The sequence below is a fragment of the Marmota flaviventris genome, chromosome 12 (genome assembly GCF_047511675.1).
Source record: "Marmota flaviventris isolate mMarFla1 chromosome 12, mMarFla1.hap1, whole genome shotgun sequence".
Lineage (NCBI taxonomy): Eukaryota > Metazoa > Chordata > Mammalia > Rodentia > Sciuridae > Marmota > Marmota flaviventris.
In genome coordinates this window covers 94,481,709-94,503,424 of record NC_092509.1, presented here as the reverse complement: position 1 = coordinate 94,503,424, position 21,716 = coordinate 94,481,709, and the positions used below count along the sequence as shown (strand labels likewise).

Sequence of the window (21,716 nt, the reverse complement as noted above, 5' to 3'; positions counted from 1 at the left end):
AAAAATTAACAATCAGCTCTTCAGAACCATTGTGAGTTGACTCTGGCACACCACTGTAGGAGCTGTCTTTAAGAATGAATTTGAAAACTCACCTTGGATCAATATAAAAGGAAATGATTGATAACATTTGGTAAACTCAATCCTAGGATCATAGAAAGCATCTTTGATAAAATATACCAGAACCTAGTTCTTGATAGGGGAGAAAGTAAAAGCAAACAACCACTATGATGTAATTACCTGTACATCTACAGAAGAAGGGAACCCACACACACTCACCCTCCGCCCTCATCATTACCTGGCCCCACCCTCATAGCAGTACCCAAGAGAGTGTCATCTTATGTGATGTATGGAAGCTAAAGAAGAACAAGAGAACAAGGAGAAAGGACAAACTATGGCTTTAACCGTTTCAGTGTTTTTGGTTTTACCTTAGGGAGTCATTTCACCTGATGGTAATTTATTTATACAGGTTGAAGGGGACCAGCTGCCTCCAGGACACACAGTCAGTCAGTATGAGACCTGTAAGATCAGGACCATTAAAGCTGGCACCTTGGAGAAGCTTGTGGAGAACCTGCTGACAGCTTTTGGAGACAATGACTTTACCTATATCAGCATCTTCCTGTCAACGTACAGAGGCTTTGCCTCCACGAAAGAAGTGTTGGAACTGCTACTGGACAGGTGAGGACCTATGGGGTGTGGGAGCTGCTGGAGGTGTAGGGCTGCAGCAGAGAGGGGGGTGTGAAGAAGGGTCCATTGTGAGGGATGGCCTTTGGAGCAAATGGCATGATGATGATTAGGTGCCATTTACATGATCTATTTTCCATAAATCTAGGTTCAGCTGTTTATAGAATCCAGTTACCATTTACCATCCTCAATTTCTAATTTGACAGAAATTAGTTTTTAGTTTTTGTATAATTCTAGTAAATAATCAATTGGCCATGAATCTTATTGCTTTGGAGAATAAATGTGCTTATATGTATGAAGTATGAAGCTCAGTCTGAGACCCACAGGAAGCAGCTGGTGAGTAGTGGCTGTGAGAATGATGATAATAACTCTTCACAGTCACCGTGTATTAGCTGCTTCCTGGGTGTGCGCATAAATATCCTCCACCCGTGCTGTTAAGGCACACGTGTGATACAGCAGTGTATGTTGTAACTGACACATGGATAATCTTTATATTCTCCCCATTTTGTTTTAATTATAACTAAATTTAGTAATTAAAATAAAAACATTAAATTGACTTGATACTGGGAGGAAGAAAACTATCAGCCAAACAATTGCTATAGAATCACGAGAATCCTCATTCAGATCTTTATATTCTGGGGTTTCCTGCCCAGGAAGGAAATGAGATAGGGTGTTTTTGTTGGGCTTATTGAATATTGATATTTGTTAACTAGAATTTTTATTTTAAAATTAACTTGTATTACTGTTGAAGATATTAAAAACTCTTCTATAGAAGGTTATAAAAAGAAATATTAAAATGTTCTCATATTTCTTCTTTGATCCCAAATAACATTGGTTAGCTTTTTTAAAAAATTTGCATTTGTAGAAAGAAGAATATTAGAACATAATCTAACTAGGCAGATAATGTACATTAACAGTTTAAAAATAGAAGTAATCCATGTATATGATGAAAAGTTCAAACAATTCAGAAAACGATAAGAATAAAAGGTAAAAATTTTTCTTTAAGTTTCCTAGTTCCATCTCTCCATAGTAATCACTGTAAACCATTTCTTTTGCATTCTTTGAAGGTTTTTCTGGTGATATATATATATATATATATATATATATATATATATTCACTCTCATATACAGTATACTTATATATGATACACATAGAATCATAGCTGTTCACCCTAAATAATGGACATGCACACAGGAACCAGAGAGTTTAGTCTTGACTTGTGTCCACAAGCCTTTAATTGATGATTTAAAAAATCTTTTCTTTGTTCTCCTCTTACAGTTGATGGACTTTTTTTTTTTTTTAATTTTTAAAGACTAACTGGGTGACAGTTGTTAAAGAACAGAATCAAGATGAATTCAGAGTGCATTTAATTCAAGCTATCATTTAAGGAATAATGAACTGGACAAGTAATATTTATTTTGTATTATTTGAATGGGCCAAAGCTTGGCTTTGAATTTAATCTCATAGTTAAATCCTTTATTTGCTTCTGAAGCGGGTAAAATCAACAATAACCTATGCCTGTGGAATACCTAGCACTCTGCAAGACACCATGTGGAGGGAACTCAGAAATATAAGACATGGTTTTTGCCCTGAGGTAGTTCAGATGTGGACTTACTGTGAAGCTGTGGGTATTTAACTTTCAGGGCTCCTCATTTGTAGTACCCTCTGAATAATTTTCTGTTCTTAATTTTATATTCTTTTTCTTTAAAAGAATCTCTCAAATTATATATGCTAGTCCCATAAAAATCTGGATCCACCCTTCCTCAGTACCAAATATTTTACTGTGAGAGATAAGGCTTGCACTCATAGAACAAGTAGATACCACTGACCATGTTGTAAAAAAAGCCGTAACATGTTCTACAGATGAAACAAGGTATCGAAATTCAGAGAAATAAATTACATTTATTTTGCTTTCTCTGCAGAAATTCAGATTTGTCCATATATGTCCAAACCTCAACATGAATATTTCTTCCTCACTCCATTTTCCACTCATGCTTAGATCTTGTGGCCAAGCTTCAGTCTTGATTGAATTGATCTAAAATGCATTCTATGAAACACTGTTCCTAAACTTCTTGTGGGACTTTTAATGTCTATAATCAGGAGCAAGTAATTATATTATACAATCTTGCCTATTCTGAAAATAAGCATTTGAAATATTATTTCACGTCAATAGATTGTGGTAGACTTATTTGTGGGTCTCTGACACAATTTTTAAAAGTTCTTTCTTTTGGTTTCCTAATAGTACATTGCTTACCTTCTGTGAAATTAATACTGAGAAGTTATGACAGCATGTGCTAATCCTGTAATAATCAGTCAACAGTAGATTGAGGACAGGAACTGCAGGATTCATTTCCCACCAGAGAACAGCTTATTTGAAGTCAAGCTTTAATTTCCCTTAAGACTTCCAATAGTGGCTTTTTTGTATGGAACTGTTTGCTTTCTGGGGTTTCTTTTTTTTTTTTTTTTATCTTTTTATAGTTTTTCATTTGGCTAATATGAGCCTTTGTGATTGACCAATAGGCAGTGGTTTGAAGTCATGTAGGGCTAATTCTGTATGTTTACTTTGTCCCTTCCTTGGGGTGCTCGGCATTTCACAAGGGTCCTCTCTGCTGTGCTTCTCACCATGGCTCAGAGTTAATTCTAGGTCACATTGGCTTCCTTTTAGCCCAAGAGAAAGTTATTGAATCATAGGTTAGCTGTTTGTATTGGGGCTTGGAGAGTTTATTTTCTCTAACTTCAAACATAAACTCCATTATTCTGTTCTTCCCACTGTGCCATTTAAAAAAGTGAAGGAAGGAGTTAGACACCACTGAAAACACCCAGCCTCAAATGTAGGCAGAATCCTACTTCAGCTAGTGATCCTCACTAAGAACCAAGAAGCATCTATGTGGACATCTAGACCTTTCTTCAGGTGGCTGTCACAATAGCTAACCAAAGTTATCTATTTCTCTAACAGTCTCTCTCTCTGATACTAAAAGTCAGTAGAAGGCCATCAATCAGAGTAGGGTGGACCAGGTCTCCAGCTACCTTGTCCAAGCTACTTACAGCACTCAGGCTGCAGTGTAGAAAGTACCCAAGTAACAGTCTGAATTACCCCTTTCAAGCAAATTTTCCCCATGGTAGACTCTTGGGACTGTTAAAGGTGGGAGCCAGCTATAAACCTATGCTTTAATACCATAATCTAAGGTGAATTTTCTTGTCTGTGTCCCAGAAAAGCTAATTCAGTAGGTCTTTGAACCGGCTCTCCTGCCTAGTTTGCTTGTCGTGCTTTCACAGGTTTATCTTATTTAGTTCACTCATTACAACCTCGTGTTTACTGATGAGAAGTGGTGGCCCAGGAACATTCAATCACTAAGTGGCAGAGCTGGAATGAAAAATCCCCTTTTATGACTCAGAAGCTCTGTCCAAGTGTACCATCTCACCCCCATGGTTTGTTGAAGGCCATTTTGAAAGGAAGGAATGGCTTGGGAACTCCTCATAGTTATCTTTATCTTTGTTGCTACTTCCTCGATGGTAGCTGTACAAGATATATTGGGTATATGATGGTGGATGAGTCTCCACACCCCCTGCCCTCTTTATACCAAGTGTCTGATCAGAGAGAGGGACATGAAAAAAGACAGCATGCAGATAAATTGATATAGCCATTGGGATATGAGAGCTGGGTTCTACAACAGATGACTGGAGAGGACATTTTGAAGAGCTTTACCAAACTAAACTGCATGCTGGCCAGTGATATTAGGTGGTTATATAGACCATGGGCCACAGAGGTCACTGGTTTCTGTGTTTCTGGAGTGATTCTGAAGTGTTTCTGTGTATTAACGGGGCTCAGGCTAAAGATCTGATCTCCATGAGCACTCCCTCAGGTGGCTGAACTTGAGAGGTGGGAGAGAGCCCACAAGGAAGCCTGGGTGGCTTTTTGCAAATATGGAGTAGTAACCTTAAATGCCATCGGGGTATTAACGCTTCCATATGCAAGGGATCACATACCTGCAAGAACACAGCTGCCCTTGCTAGTTGAAGCCAGTTCTTCCACAGCATAGAGAGGAGTTGATAAAATATAAAGCTTGGAACAATTTTTTTTTTTTTTTTTTACTTCCCAGGATTTTGTTATAAGTGCTAAATATGCTTCTCTTCAGAGTTCTAGGATACTTTGTAGGGAAAGCAAGTTTCCTGCCTCTTTGTCGTGAGATTCATGTGTTAGGTATAGAGTATAATGGTAAAGAGTGGGCAAAGGAGTGAAGAAAACGAATTTGACTTTATGTTTTCAGTCTGAGTAGTTTGGATCACAAGGGTTCGTCAAAGATCTCTTTAGTAAAGGTTTGCTCCCTGGTGTGATGCTTTAGGAAGGTGGAACCGTTAACAGGTGGGGCCTACTGGAAGGTCTTTAGGTCATTTTGGGCATTCCATCAAAGAATATAGTGGGCCCCAGTTCCCCACCCTTCTCTCTTTTGCTCCTGGGCCACAGGGTTAGCAGTTTCACTGAGCCCTGCATGCCTTCTATGATGCATGCCTCAACACAGGCCCAAAAGTAGTGGGGCCAACCAGTCATGGACTGGAATCTCCAAAACTGTAAGCCAAAACAAACCTTTTCTCTTTACAAACTGAGTATCTTATGTATTTGTTATAGTGGTGGAAAGCTGTCTGACACTTGCTGTGCAGCATTAACCAAGTTAATTCATCTTATTAGCTTCAGTTTCCTTATGTATAAAATGAGAATATAAAATAGCACCTAATTTAGAGGATTATTGTCAGGTTTAATCTTGAGAATAGAGATGCAATTCTTACTGTAGGGCTGGAAAATATTAAATGCTTAAGAGATTACCCCTACCTGGTTTTCTTTCTTCATGGTGTTTATCATTGTTTGACATCATCTTATCTATCTTGCCTGTTTCTTGACTGTCTCTCCTACTCGGAGACCATGTCTGTCTTCTTCACTTGTGTCCTCTGAGGGGAATGGTACCTGCAATAGGTGCTTGGCAATTATTTGTCTCAAATAAATAATGACTGTTGTGCATTCCTGTTATGAGCAGGTACTTCAGAGGGTACAGCAGTAGACATTACCCAACCTCTGCATGCATTTATTGGGAGAGACAAATACAAAACAGTCTGTAGCCTGTGCTATCACTGTCAAAGCTGTGAGGACTGCATGTGCATTTGTATTAAAAGCTTTTCTTCCCCTAAGGAGCTATGAGGCAGTAGTAGTGAGCTCTCCATAAAAAGCATGTAATACAAATCCATTCTGTTCTCAAATGCTTTCTTAGTCTGAGAAGCAGGGTAAGCATTTTTGAGATGCATACAATATGTTCCAAATTACTTTTTGTTAAACCCACTTAAAAATAATTAAGTTTTTTAGTTAGTACTGGAATTAGACTATGTACTTGCCAAATATTCCTAGATTCATGCTGGCATGCTGTGAGGAGGTTCTCTTACTTTCTTTTCTTTTAGAAGGAGGGAAGATTTCTTAATATCTTCCTCTGCTCTTCCAGGTCCAGGGAAAGGGAGTTATCAGTAGAAACTGAACCCATTTGGAGGATCTCACAGCATGCTATTTTGGTGACATTAAGTCACCTCTGAGTGCTGGTCTCCTATGTATTAACACTTATTGAAATGTGATTTTTGTATCCTTTGCTTCTTCTAAGAGTTGTTTACTAATGTTTTACTTGAACTGCTTATATAGGAAAGTTTTTCAAAGCAGTGCCGTACCATTTTCCATTCATTTTAGTAACTCTCCTCCCTAACTCCCTGCAGGGCCAAATGGAACAAGAAGAGTGGGTTACCATGAGTCTTTTGTCCTACATTGCATGAAAAAAATTGAGATTTATTGGTCAGTTGGCTCCAGGATGCTCATTCCATTTATTTAGCAGGAAAACTTTCAGGATATCTTCACATTGCTTTGTTTCCTTTCAGCTTAAAATGCATGCGGACATCCTGGATATCCTGACTAGGGTGAGAATTTCTTAGTAAATGAAGGCCATTTCTTAAGATTTTTGTTATAGTGAATGAGTTCAAATAGATTTTCTCCAAGTCTGGGTGATATTGACCCCCTTGGCCTTGGATATGTCATGTGATTTTTAAAAAAAAAAGCAGATTGTCAAATGATAAGCTGGATTCAGATGTGATGTGAGGAAGATGAAGCTCCAGGCTGCTCTGTGAGAGGAGGAGAGTTTTCACAGGGACTGTGAGAAACTCAGGGACTTGAAATGCTTATAAAATAGAAAAGAGCCTTGTAAACTCTCTATAGAGCATGAAAAGTCTCATACTCTTGCTGGTTTATGCCTTATCAGATGGAGGAGGACCGTTTAGCTCAGAAACTCTTAGAAGGTAAAACATTTATAGTAATTGATGCATATTTCTATGGCAGGCAGAATAATCGCATCCACCCTCAAGATGTTCACACAATAATGTTATGAATGTGTTCAGTTATATGGCTAAGGGAGTTAAGGTTGCAGATGAAATTAGAGTGAATCCATTGACTTAAAATGAGGTTATTATCTTATATTATCTAGATAATCACAGTACAATCACAAGGTCCTTAAATTTGGAAGATCGAGGCAGAAGAGAATCAGGGAATGAGCTGTGAGGATAGAAACTGGATTAGATGCCACTGTGCGGACTTTGAAGATGGAGTGAGGGGGCCATGAGCCAAGGAACACAGGCAGCTTCAAAAAGCTAGAAAGGGTAATAAACGCATTCTTTCTAGAGTTTCTAGAAAGGAGCTCAGCCACGCTGTCATCTTATTAATTTCAGCTCACTGAGACCTGTGTTGGACTTCTGACCTATGTGCCTATAAAATCCACTAAGATTTTGGTAATTTGTTAAAGCAGCAATAGATAAGGAACAAGGAATTCTTGTCAGGGAGATGGACTCATGGGCTCAAAGATGACAAAGATCAATGCTTTCCCTCACCCTTGTTGTTCAGGCCCTCGTGCCTATTCACTTGTGGCCCATGTTCTCAGCTGCAGGAACCATTGCTGGAAAGAAAAGGCCCAGCCTCAGTGCAACAAGCATTGTTACTATTTTCTCCCTGTAACTTTGCCAGTTGCTCTAGGTTAACCAGAAAACTTTAACCTGGTATTGTTTTAGAATTACATCCACCCATAATCACATGAGGGAAATGGAAATAAGTTCCGTTCCCTGCTGGGTTGGTTGTCTTTGGTGACTCTTTATTTTTCCCAAGTGGACCCGACTCGCAGTCAGCAGCACCATGGGATTTCTGTATGGGAACATGCGGTGCCTGCAGAACCTGAGCTTCCTGACGGCGTTGCCCGTTTAGTTACAGTAGATGTTGAAGGGATAATGTCAAAAGTGTCACCCAGACCATACCCAGGCTAGCTGTCTTTTCTTGAAATGGGATTTGTAAGACCTAAGAGATAAAAGTGTTTCCATGAAGTGGCACTTGCTTGTTTTTTCACTTTTTAAAGGGAAGTAGGACATGCAGTTATCTTTTCTTTGAGAGGACTACTGAATTGCCCAGCAGGTTTTTAAAAAGTATGCTTATGTTTGGAAACTACAAAGTATGTGTATAGTCTGAGTGGTAACTGAAAAGTTTTGAATTCAGCTTTGATAATCTAAAGCAGTGGTTTTGAGAGAATGAGTTGATTTTAATCCCCTTTAAGAGTCTGCTAAAGCTGGACGTGGTAGTGCATGCCTGTAATCCCAGCACTTTGGGAGGCCGAGGCAGGAGAATTGCAAGTTCAAGGCCAGCCTCAACAATTTAGTGAGGCTGTAAGCAACCTAGCAAGACCCTTTCTCAAAATCAAAAATAAAAAGGGCTGGGGATGTTGCTCAGTGTAGAGCCCCTCTGGATTCAATCCCCAGTCTAAAAAAAAAAAAAAAAATGCCTTCTAAAAATTATAAACCTCTTCTTTAGAAATAAAAAAAAAATCATAAAAATTTAGGGGATTCCCAGGCTTCTGTAAATTTATCCAGGAACCCTGATTTATGATGCTCCAGACAGAGGGTCCCTAGGATGGGTGATAGGGGACATGTAGGTAGCTACTGTGCATCAGAGGAGGGTACTGCACCTAGCTTATAATTGGAGCAAAAATCTTAAATGTAGTTCTGAAAAGTAAATTAATGGATTTCATTAAATTATAGTACATTTAATGTTTTATTAAAGCAAATTAATGGTTTTAAGAACAATGTCTCTGAATCTTTACAAAGGAAGGGATTAGCTGTTTGAGTTAATTTTATGTTTTTCTTATCACTTTTCTCTTATTTGACTTTTTTTTTAAACAATCATATTTCAGGGTCCCAATCCTGGGAAACACAGTTCTTTTGCCTTTGGCCCCTTCTAAAGTTTCCAGTAAATACCAATTTTGACAAATTGATGCTGTATTGAGTTTTTGTAAGCATAGGAGAGAGAAGTAGTTTTGAAAATAATGGGATGCCATGGTACCACACTCATATTCATTGTTATTTGGTTTTGCAAAACATACTTCCTGAGATTGCTGTAGAGTTCTGCGATGCCATCTTTATATGGTTGGGGAGAACTGAGCCACAGGCTTGAATTGATTTGTTAGTAATGTGTTAATTCATCTTAAGCCTGAAGAATCTAAGCTTATTAACAGTGTGTGGTGACCACTTGGTCAATGCTGTTTATTCTGTGTCCTCCTTCATCATAGCTGTCACCATTGTAGTATGCCTACGAGGAGATTTGCAGTTAGTGGCTTAGAACTCTAAAGAGCTAGAGGTGGAAGGAGGGGACACTGATGGTCCACCAAGCTCTGAATGCAGAAAACAGGACAGAGAAAGAAATAGATGACAGGGACTTAGTATGGAACTTGAAGAAACCTTAGGTCAAGGGTGTGAGAGCCATCATACTGAAATAATTAAATGTGGACAAGAAGCAGGTTGCAGCAAGAGATAACCTTTTTGTGTTCTTTCAAGATCTTTGGTACATAGTGACTCTAAAATAACGTTGTTGTTTTTTTTTTTTTTTTTTTGGTCTTCTATTTGACAGTTGAGGCTGGGGCTGGGATTAAAGGTCTATTTTTCAGGAAAGTTTTATAGAAGTTCGTGCCTTTCAGGAGTAGAATGTTAAGTATCTTTTGCTGTTAATGTTGCCTTCACTGCTGGGTGTTGGGGGGCCACTGAGATAATGTGGAAGATGGAAGGGCAAGGACAGTGGGTGGGGGCAGGCTTCACAGCAAAGGCCTAGAGTGTGTGGGGGAGGGCAGTTTGTTGTGGTCTTCTAACTTTTTCTAATCATGGGAAAACTTTGTCTAGAGACCCAGATCTCAGGAGCAGGAGCACAGTACAGGGTTCTCTGCTGGATCACTCAGTCCCTTCTTTCCACGGAGAACGAGGAGGTTTTGCCTTCTTTCTTTGACCTTGGTTTTCCTCTTCAGTGGCCAGCTTCAGAATGGGAACCAGACTTCTCTAAGGCTAGGCGTGGCGGTCATGCCTCAGCTCTCAGGTGGGACTTGGGTGGAGAGGGTGCTGCCACAAAGGATGTTATTTCAAGTGCAGATCCATGGGATATGGTCCAGAGTCTTCCCTGCGCCTTCACTTGGTGTTCCAGACACCTGCAGGCTGTTCCACCCAGGTCATTTCCTCTGTCAAGGTCAACTTCAGAACATTTTTCTCATACCTGACCTGTGTTCTTGTGGGTCAGTTAAAGAAAAATGCCTAAGATGTTCCAAGTCTGGGACATAATAGAAAAGCAAAGACTCCCAGAGGTCCCTGAGCTGCCACTTCATGTGGGGTCTCTATCCCCCTTTCTGTTCTCCCGCCATCCTAAGTCAGCATCTCCTTCCTTTCTTTCCCCTTCCAGCCCTTCTTTCATTTGTGGTAGTAGAGAGGAAATTAATTCACTCTGCAGACATGTACTGCCTGCCTGCTCTGGATTCAGGGGAGTTAGCAGTAAGCTAGATGAGAGTAAGAGCAAAGTCCCTGCCACGGTCCAGCAGGCCATCTCGATCTGTCGCTGCTACTCTGCTCTGCGCCTCGCTGGCCTGCTTGATGTCCCTTAAAAGCACAGTCCTGCCACTGTTCCCAAGCCCTTGTCTTGGCTCTTCTCAAATTGAAAGGCTCTCTCCTCAGAGATCTGTGTGGCTTGCTCCTTCACCTACTGCAGACTACTTATTTATCACATTCACATTGACCCTTCCCAACACCCCATATGAAATAGCAACCTCTGACCTTCTGTCATGCCCAAACACCTTTTTCTGCTTTCTTTTTCTCCATTGCACTTTTCACTGTCTGACTTAGTGTAGAATAACTGATGATTAGATTATTTGCTTTCTCCTGCCCCACTACAGTGTATGCCCCATGAAAACAAGGACTTTGGTTTGTTTCGCTACTATATTCTTTTATTTATTTATTTGTTTGTTTGTTGGTGGGTTGGTACTGGGTGCCTTACCACTGAGAATCCAGGGGTGCTTTACCATAAACTACATCTCCAGATCTTTGTATATTTTATTTTGAAACAGGGCCTTGCAAAGTCGCTGAGGCTATCTAAACTTGTGATCCTTCTGCCTCAGCCTCCTGTGCCTCTGGGATTATAAGTGTGTATCACAGTGCCCAGCTGCTACTATCTTCTTAATGTCTAGAATAATACCTGGATATAATACTTCATAAATAAACTTCATTGAATGAGGAATAAATGAGCAAAGGAATCAAATAGTGAAAGAATGAATGCCTTAAGATTTCCAACCTTAAAGAGTTTGGTGGAGGGATTAGAGTTAAAATAAGTAATAGGACCTTCTTGCTTGGGTGGGAGGGAAGTGACTTAGAGCTAGGCTCTTGAACTTGACTCAAGATTCTAATTCCCACCTTATTGTCTTCCATGGTTTATTACTTAAGTTCTCTCTTATCTGTAAGATTGGAATAATAACATCACCGTATAGGGTTGTCATAAGAATCAAATGAGACAATCCACATGGAGCGCTTAGCTGGTGCCTGGTGTATAGTAAGCTCTCAATGTTTGTTAACTGCTATTGTTATTGGTTCATTTGCGGGATTCAAGTAGAGCCTGAGAAGTTCTTCAGGACCACCCCCATGCTGTCTGGTGCTCTTGAGACCTTCCTGTTGGAGAACAAGGGCTAGAATGGTCCCCCACTAGCAAGACTGCCCCTGGGGACAACTTTATCTCAGGGATTCTTTGATCCACAAGTGTTCCTGGTCCTCCCCTTCAAACTCATATTAAACATTTTATCTGCCCACATGGGCTCTAAAGAATACATCCCTTTTGGAAATACTCTTTTCCTGTTTAAATATCAGCACACAGTTAAACATTAAGTTGGGCTTTTCTTTTCTTTTCTTTTTTGGTAATTTTTAGGTGACAGTAAATAATGGTTGAAAGCTGTGTTTTAGGAGGCGTTTGTAAATCTTTCTTTTGCCTTGTTATAACAGAGAAAACCATGTCAAAAGTCATCTGACAGTTTGTATTTTAATTTAAGTTTTATAAGTTACCATTTAAAAAAGGGCAGTTGTTCGTTGGTAAGCCTTCTTAAAAGACTGGGGCTTTGATCTCAAATCCTAGGGAGGCTTTGCAGAAATTGGAGGTGACATTGTTGACAAGTTTGTAGCTTTCTACTGCCATTAATTAAACACACACACATACACACCCCATTTGTACTCCCCTGGTACAAAAGAACTGAACTTGACTTTGATTTTTGATGGGAACCTATAAGCGGGTTCAGGGAAACATCAAAGAAACATTCTTAATCTAGTAAAACTGACTCTCAGATGAACATTAGAGAACTATGGATTCCAAAACTAGTCTAGTTTCATTTCTGTAAAATGTTAATTCTCCTTAATAATAAGAAAGGTGCCAGGGCAAATAATCGTCCCTGCCCCAGTCTGTTAAATTCCAGAGGTTCACAGGTTCTTTAATTTTATTTTACTGCCAGAAGTCTCCTTTGTAATAGTGTATATAGTTTTGCATTTTCATACTGCTTATACCTTCAATATCTCAGCTTTAAAAATCTTAAAACTTTTTAGTCTTAATTTTAGATATTTTGAATAATCACAGCTCTCTTAAAGCCCTTTTAGAAATGAAAGTACAGACAGGCTAGGAAACTAGTAAAAACATAAGGCCACAAGGTGCTTTTGCAAAGGCCAATCTGTGCTAACAAGGAGCAACCTACTAGCAAGCCTCATTAGTGAGCTAGCATTTGCACCAAGACCTGTGGGCTGAGGGGCCAGCCACTGGCACAGGCGTGGGAGGAGGTATGGCCTGTTGAATTGGGGGCAGTGGGTGGAAGGGGGTGAATAAGGGGAATTTGTGAGAGACAGGTGCAGAGCTACTGGGCAGATCATTTAGGGCCTTGTGAGATGAAGACTTTAGCCTTTTTTCAGATGGAAGTCATGGGAGGGTTTTGAATGGAGCATTGACATGATCTGATTACAGGGCCGCTGGGCAGAAGCCAGGAGAATAGACTAGTTAACTGCTGTTGCATTGGTCTAAGCTAGTTTGAACCAGGGTGGAAACAGAAATAAAGGCCCAGACAAAAGGGCTTCCTGATGGGTTGGTAGTGAAGAGTCAAGGATGTATGCAAGATTTGAGCCTGGACAGTTGGACCATCTGCTCTGCTACATGTGCCTTGCTGTTGGTGTCTCTGACGGGTCTCCCAGTTATTATTGAGTGGTCACTCTGAGCCTGGTTGTGAACCTGCAGACACTCTGGTAGTCAAGAGACATACTCATGTGATTCTCTGAGTCATTGCAGATGGTTCCAGGTCCATCAGTGAGCAAGAACTTTGCTTACCAGTGTGGTTGCTGAGTCTTTCTTGGTACTATCTGGTCATCCATCCTGACACTGCAGCCTTGGAGAGGAACTGTGATGGGTGTTGGTGCTATCTAAACCTGCACCTCAGCCCCGAGCCTGAACAGTGCAGAAAAAGAGCAAGAGACAAAGAATAGGAAGATCTGGAAGATTTTAGTACAAACGTATTAGAAAAGAAAATTATCAGGAATGGTAAAATGAGAATCTTTTCCTTCTTTATTTCTATCTCTCATTGAGCCTTCCAGTTGGAAAATAAAAGTTACTTCCAAAATAATGAGGGTGGGGCAGGGAGAGAGAGAATGGACTAATTAATGTGACAAAAAAAAAAAAAAAAAGAGATTAACTTGCATATTTGGTCATGGAAGGCTGGCAGGAAAAGAGTTTAGGGTCACTTGAGTCAGATAGATGGGAGGTCCAGTGGCTTTCCAAGATCCCCCAATTCACTGCACCCACCCCAACCTTTCCTACTTTAATAAACCACAAAGCCTATTGTGAGAGAACATGAGGACACGGTTTGCTATGATGGTGGCCAAAGACAGAGCCAAAACCCACACTTTGTTTATTTACTAGGATTCTCATTTCCCATTCTGTCTTGCTCACATGGGTTTGAGTAAATCTTAACCTGACTGAATTTTTTTTATCTCAGGAAGAGCAAAGGGTAGTCTTGAAAATCCTGTAAATGGCAGGTGTAGGGCAGAATGAAGGGGAGCAGGGAAGGCAGAGACCAGTGGAAAATACCTTCAGGAAGCCAAGAAATCCATAAGGCTGATGAACTAGAGAAAGGAGCAGGTGGTGGGGGTGGCGTAGTGCTTAAGGGCACATGCTGGAACCTATGGGATGGGTGATGGGGATACCAGATGGACTGGCAGTCGGTCAAACCAGATGGTGGGCTTTTATTTTAAAAAGGATTTGTAAATCCTAGGAACAAGGAACCATAAGGGTACTGGGGCCTTTAATCTCATTAGTCGAAGACAAAAGTGTGCTCTTTAAAAATGTAAACCCACCAATTATAGAATTTCTGTTGTTAAAACCTAGGGACAGACTACCAGCTTATAAAACTATAGGGACTCTGAATTCTTTACGGATGGAAGGTGAAACTGCAGAAATAGTCTTGGCATTGTATATTGATAGATTCCTTAAGAATTCAGTGTGAATTTACTAAATGTACATTCAGAACCAGGAGAGACATACTTATATGAAATTGGTTTGCTTACATGTTAACTTGGAATAATAACTAATAGTATAATCAGCTTGTTTAATAACATTTGAGTTTGTAATGAGCCAAATTTTAAAATCTAAGCACCTATTACTTTCCAAAAAATTGGATCCCTGGGCCTCCTTCTTCTGTTTCTGTGTCTGGATGGCCTGGCTCACGTCTCCACAGCTGCTCTCCCTGGGCCACAGCTTGAGAGCTCAGTTCTTCAGCCCTCCTCTCTGTCAGCCTTTACTTGAGGGCCACAGTTATTTCCATGATCCTTCTCCAAACAGACACCTCAAGGAGACCAGCCTCAGACCAAGCTGAGTGGCTAGAACGCAGAGGCAGTGCCCACAGAGCCGTGTATCCCTCAGCAGATATGCACAGGGCAGGGGTATACAGCGGGCTTGTGACAGATGTCAGGACAAAGCAGCTTGTTTTGTATCACGTAATATTTGATTCTTCTGCTGAGAGGAAAAACCTGCTATAGTCTGAAAAATCAGAGAAACAGTCAATATTAAGAGAAAGTTTTCCATGGTGCAGTTGTTAAATTTACACTTTTCTGTTTAGAATATACGGAGTATATAATGGGTATCCTGAAGGATCTCTTGATAATACTGCATTGTTTTTGATGCTATTTCATAAATATTTCTTTCCTTAATTGCTCTAACAATGTGATGTTATCATGCTGGCGGAGTTGAATAGAGCAGCTTTCTGATGCTGTTGACCGTTTCTGTTTACTTGTTTTTGTCTCTGAAGGTATGGAAACCTGACAAGCCCAAGCTGTGAAGAAGATGGGAGCCAAAGTTCATCTGAGTCCAGGATGGTGCTCAGGAAGTGAGTGGCTCTCTCCTCTGCATCACTAGCCCTCAGTTAAGAAATGTTTTAAAAGAATGTGGGTTAGTGCAGTTCCTTGTTCCCTCGGAGTGCTGCTGCCATGATTTTTTCCATAATGCATAGGGTCATAGATTTATTATTTATTTTTGTCTTCTAACAACATGCATTTACTTATCCAGTAGAAGTATTGTGCACCCACTGTTCGCCAGGCCCTGCACTAAGGGATATCAAATGGCCACTGCTCACTCTGCCTTCCTGTTATTTCTCCAACACTGCCCCTGCCTCAGGCCTCTTCCACGTATCCTCCTGGCTCTTCTCAAGGCTTAGCCCACACCTCAGTCACCTTATTCAGATGGTTCAGTGTCACCGGGTCAGAGAGCCCTTCCTGCACCCTATGGGGAATCAAGACCCATCAGGAACCAGCCCCCACCCCACCCTCGCTTTGTCCTTTTCACTTTTTGAGCTTCGTCTTCATCTGTCTTTCCTGAAGTATAAACAGAACTAAGGCCTTTTCATTGTGTTCACTTGTTTATTTGATATCCCTTAGTGCAGAGGTAGTGGGTCCAGATCTCGCGAGGACTTGAAGGCCTTGGGAGAGGATGCTGGATTTGGTTCTGAGGAAGGTAAGAAGCACTTAGAAGGTTTTAAGACAAGTGCTGTGTCCTAACTTACATTTGAAAAGGTTTGCTCTGGCTCTGTGTGGAAAGCGGACGTGACAGTGGGCATGTGTCACAGGTGGGAGCAGGGAACTTGTTTTAGACTCTTGCAAGGGCAGAGGCAAGTGTTAATGGTGGTGTGGACCTGAGCAGTGACCCCACAGCTGCTGTGTTCCTGCGGAGCATGGCCGATGGTGGCAGGATGTGCTGCAGTGGATGGGCTTCATGGGACAGAAGGAGGAGGCCTGGATGCTCAAGGGTTGTGGTTTTAGCAGCTCATAGAACAGGCAGCTTCAGGAGACAAGACTTGCTGGTGAGGATCAGGATCCGGGGGAGCGTGTGAGGATGAGTTAGCCTTGGACGTGTTAATTGGCTGAGCAGATTCAGGGGAGGTCTGAGTTGAGGTGTGCATTGGGGCTTCACTAGTTTGTAGATGGGTATTTAAAGCCATGGAACTGACTTTGTGGGGCCTAAGGGAAGAGAGAGAGCAGAAGGTCCAAAGACTGAGCCTGGGGTCCCACAGAGTTTAGAGTTAGGGAAATAGAGGGTCTGGCAGAAGAAACTGGAATAGAGCAGCTGTGGGGCAGTGGGAGGAGAGAAGTAAGAAGGGAAGCTGTGCCCCAGCAGGCTCCCGTGCATAGTGCCCCTGCAGATCAGGTGAGAGAGACTTAGGCTCTGCAGAGCTGCGGCTTCTGCAGCCCTTGGTGAGTGCAGTTTGGGTGGCTGCAGGTATAGCCAGGAGAGGACGGAGGGGACCTAGTGGGGGCAGCAAGGAGTTGTTTTGCTGTAGAGGAGGATAAAAAAACTGGATGGAGGGTGATGTGGAGAGAAAAGAGAGTTTTTTCACGGTACATATGTATTTTTAAAGATGGGAGCATGTTTGTGCTGATGAGGATGGTCGGGGAGATGCTAAGGAAACACCCTGATGCAGGGCTGGGGCCCTGGGGGTGGTGTTCTTGGGTAGATGGATGTATGCGCTGGTGCCCCAAACCTCTGGTTCAATATTCCTTTATTTGGGGGCCAAAAGTCAGGGGGTGGGAATTCCATAGAATTTTTAACTCTCAGAGTCTGATGGACTCCTTCCTTCAGGAATCAACCATGTAAACAAAACTCCTGAGTTAGATGTTGTGTATGTAGTTTTATAATTTTATTGTGAAAAACAGACACAGTGACATATAAATGTGAATGCCAAGTGTACCAGTGTGGCAGGAGGAACAATTTCATTGTTCCTAGAGAGCTGGGGACCCTCTGGAAGGAGGTGACATCGAGCTGGGCCTTGAAGGACGGGCAAGACTTGGGGGTGGAGCCAGCCCAGCAGAGGGAACAGCAGGACCAGGCCAGGGAAATGTGGTGGAATTTGCGTGGAATTTGGGGGAACAACATAGAATTGGTGTGGTCGCTTTGTGGTGTGCGTGTTGGGTGAGAGAAATTCAGGGAGGTGAAGCCAGGTTGAAATTATGTCTTGAAGGGCTTTGATTTCTTGTGAGAGAGTTTGGACTTCCTGGAGGGTAGTGGGAGGTCAGTCTCAGAGAAACAGTACCGTCAGAGGGCTGGCTTTCCAGAAAGGACTCAACTTGGAGCCTTCCTACTCAGTGTGACCACAGACCCACATCTCCTGGGAACTCGGTAGAAATGCAGAATCTCTGGCTCCACTCAGACTTTCTGGATTAAAATCTGTGTTTTAGCAAAATGGTGAAGTGATTTCTAAGCACTTTAGAGTTTACAAATCATAGGACTAGATATGTTCAAATTTCTTTTGTTTATCCATGAAAACTAAAATGATTTTTTAAAGGAGGCTTTTCTTTCTTCTTCTTCTTCTTTTTCTTCTTTCTTTCTTTTTTGATATGGGAAAGATCAATGGAGTAGAAGAAAGAGATTGCAAAGGAAGGACGAGGGGTGGAAAAGGGGAGGAAATGTGGAATGAATTTAAGAAATTCACATTATGTTATATATAAATATACTTCGGGGAATTCCATCTTTATGGAGACTTTACCAATCAAAAATAAATAAATAGCAAAAAGAAAGATAAGTAGAGGAAGGTGAATAGGAGAACGGGGAGAGAAAGGGATTGAAATCAAATTCCATGCAGGTATAATTTTGTCAAAATGAACACAACTACTATGCATAACTATAATGTTAATTTTTTTTTTAAAAAGGATCCTTTTTATAATGGGCATTTGAGTGTATGCAGAACAAGAGATACTGTTAGAACTGAGTGGCCAATTTGTCAAGTAACCTAGACCTGGGACAGATCCGACATAAGCATGTGGCTGTCCGCATGTTTGGAATTGAGTCAAATCTGGAGCTACCATTCAATTAGCCACCTGAACACTCCAACAAGAGTGACAGTCTGAACTGTATCCAGAGCTTTCTTGTTTCCCAGGGGATGTTTTGAGATTCAATACGTTTAGGGAAGTAGCGGTTAAGAAAATTGATTTTAACCTGGTGTGAAAAGTCATGTTCATTATTTCAAAGTCCCACTGAAATTCTTTGTACACCAGGAACACTACTGTGAAACTCCAGCTAAGCTGTTTTAAAGGGCTTTGGAGTTTTAAGTACACGAGGTTTCAACAAAGAGCTTCACAGAACTCCCCTGAGGGGTCTGACATCTGGGGACAATGGTCCTTTCCCAGAGCTGCACAGTGACTCGGTGGAAAGTTCTTGACCCTTTTCCTCAGACTGAGCTGCCTTTTTAAAAAATTACGCCTGATAAGAATATGCCACTTTACTTCATAATGGGTTGCTCTGTCCTACAAGTTCTGGAATGTCTAAATCCCATCTTACTGGTGACCTCTTTCTTCGTTCCGTTTCCCTTTCTTTCACTTTTCCTTTAATTGTTTTTTATTCCACTTCATCGTTATCTTTTTGCTTTGTTTTTTCACAAGTTATCCTTGTGGAATTTTCCATTTCTGGGTAGGCTCAGGTCACTCTTTGTCTTTCTGAGAGGAAACCAGGGAAGCAGCTTCTCCCATCTGTATATTCCTCACATCTCTCGGCCACCCCAGGGATGCCTCTGGCATCTGACTGCAGCAGTGCTGGAGGGCTTCTTGGTGGAGGAGGTGTGCAGGAGGAGTGGCTATGGCGTGGGTTCTTAATGGAGTGACTGTGTCCCCCAGAGGACATTAGCAATGTTGGGAGACGTTCTGTTTGTCTTAGCTTCATTGGGGAAGTTACTGGCATTTAGTTGGTAGAGGTCAGGAGAGCTATTAACCACCCTGAATGCACAAGACAACCCCCACCCTGCAAGAACAAGCTGATCTTCAATATCAGTAGTGCCTTGCTGGTAATAATCATTATCATAGTAATAATAGTGCCTGCTCTATAATGTTGAGGCTGTTGTCTGCAAGTGAAAACTGCCTTTATGTACATCTAACCATGTTTATTTGGAAATTCATTCATTCAGCTTCTTTTTGATGATTAGGTAAATGAAATGCTGAGATGGTCTGGAATGAGCCACCTGGAAGGTGGGAATGCCTGGATAAGCTGCCTGGAGAACTCAGATTCCAGCTTCTGTTTGTCACCCTGTCACTTGCCAGCCATGTGGCCTTGGCTTAGTTGCTCTACCCCTCTCAGTTCCAGATTCTTCATCTAAAGAATAAGGCTTAGAGCATAGAATCTTTGAGGTTCTTTCAAGTTCCATGATAAAATTTGGTTAGTTTTTCTTGTCTTTTTAAAAAATGAAAATGAACATCAGAAACCTAAACAGAGATAGGGCCCAAATATTTTATTGAACTTTGGAGAGGTACCCTTGACCACTCTTCTCTGTTGGAAAGGCTGTGTAACCAGACTTAAAAAAACTGAAAGGAAGAAGAATAGACAGGCTTTGGTTTGCTTATTATTAATTGTGACATCACGGCTGCTCACCATGGGTATAAATAAAGAGCCGAGCTGAGGCACTGTCTTGTGCGTAAGGCAAGGAATGGCCAAGTGCCCGTCGTTTTCCTTTGCCGTGAGTCTGTTCTCTTGTGATTTCAGGTGGGAAGCAGACAGCAGGCATCCAGTGAGATTCTAAGAAGTAAACATCCTGCTCTGGGGTGGTTGCCTTTGGTTTGCAGCCCTGGTAGAGGTGGAAGCAGGGACAAGGACTCACTGTTTGCTTTGACCATGAACAGAAAAATGCCCAAACATTGTTTGGTTTTTTAGTTTTTGTGGTGAATCATATAGTGACCCTTCCATTTTATATAAACTTCCAAGTTACCAGTCTTTCCTGTGTTTTTAAGTATGGATCTAATCAACCCATCAAAGGATTAAAAAAAAAAAAAAAAAAAAAACCTTTAAAGAAGTGTGGAGATACAGTTGAAGTGGTCGAGAAGAAAGATTGGTTTCTGGTGTCTTGGACCTAACTGATTGTGTTCTTCATGCAGAGCAAACTGTCAGGTTGGGCAGAGTTGACTCCTACATACAAGTGTTTGTGATTCCAGTCCTGAGTCTGCCCAGTTCAGGCTTTGTACAATACTGGGGGCTTCTAAAATAAGAATGTCTTCAATTGCAAAGAATGCAGCTTCCAAGGGTTCCAGATGTTGAACTCTTTGCCACCCAGTTACTTCTGTTGTTAGGGTGAGACTGAAGTATATAATAGGTTCTTCCATATTTTCTCTAGTGCCCCTAAGCTGGCCACTATTCAGGAATCAGGAAATCCACTTCCTATGACAGAAGAAAATCTCTCTGCTCATGTCCCTTCCACCTGTGTGTCCTTTTCATCCTCCTGCTGACATTTGCATATGATAACAATAAAATAATAATATTTATTCTAAGAGGGGCTGGGGCTGGGGCTCAGTGGTAGAGTGCTCGTCTCACATGTGTGAGGCCCTGGGTTCGATCCTCAACACCATATAAATAAGATAAAGGTGTTGTGTCCACCTACAACTGAAAAAAATTCTAAAAAAATTTATTCTAAGAATAATACAAATTGAATCAGATAGACAAAGGAAACTTTTTTTAGAACAAATTTATTAACAGTCATTTAATTCAGAAGTAAGGAGAATGAAAAGAAGGAATAGTAACCACATGGGGCTTTTATATCATGACTCTTCATCCTCAGGAATGTATGAGATTATCCAGAAGCGGTGGCGCTTACATGAAATCCCAGTGGCTTGGGAGGCTGAGGCAGGAGGATTACAAGTTCAAAGCCAGCCTCAGCAACTCAGTGAGACCCTGTCTCTAAATAAAATACAAAATAGGGCTGGGGATGTGGCTCAGTGATTGAGTGCCCTGGGGTTCAAACCCCAGTACCAAAAGAAAAAAAAGAAATGTAAGAGATTATAATAGGTGTGTACACATACACTCTCAAACACATAAAACTTTTATTTAAAGAAAGGTTTGGAACTCCTCAGGAAATGACGCTTCACTTCTTCCCTTTAATGACTATTATAATGTTGAAATCGCTTCGGTTTCCTTTTCTTTAATTGAATCTCATCACTTCCCTTTTGGAATGCCAGGTTTTGTTTTCTCAGACTTTTCGCCATAGCAGTGCTTCATATTGTTGGAATTGTTTTTATTCCCATAACTTCACATGGTACAAATATCATTCTTTCAGTCTTTTCCCAGAAATTAAATAGTGACACCAGGTTTCAGTCACTGGTAAAGGACATGTAAATAGTAGTAATCCAAGACATT

The 21,716-nt window shown here is 41.1% G+C and overlaps 1 protein-coding gene across 2 annotated transcripts in view; it reads left to right on the top strand.

Annotated features, from left to right (window-relative positions):
- Rgl1 (ral guanine nucleotide dissociation stimulator like 1) overlaps positions 1 to 21,716 on the top strand; it is a 147,445-nt gene that overhangs the window by 74,444 nt on the left and 51,285 nt on the right. For both annotated transcript variants that reach the window (XM_027935030.2, XM_027935028.2), the window contains exons 3-4: positions 467 to 675; positions 15,367 to 15,444. In XM_027935030.2, the coding sequence (XP_027790831.1) occupies positions 467 to 675; positions 15,367 to 15,444 (287 nt within the window). The remainder of the gene's footprint in view (positions 1 to 466; positions 676 to 15,366; positions 15,445 to 21,716) is intronic.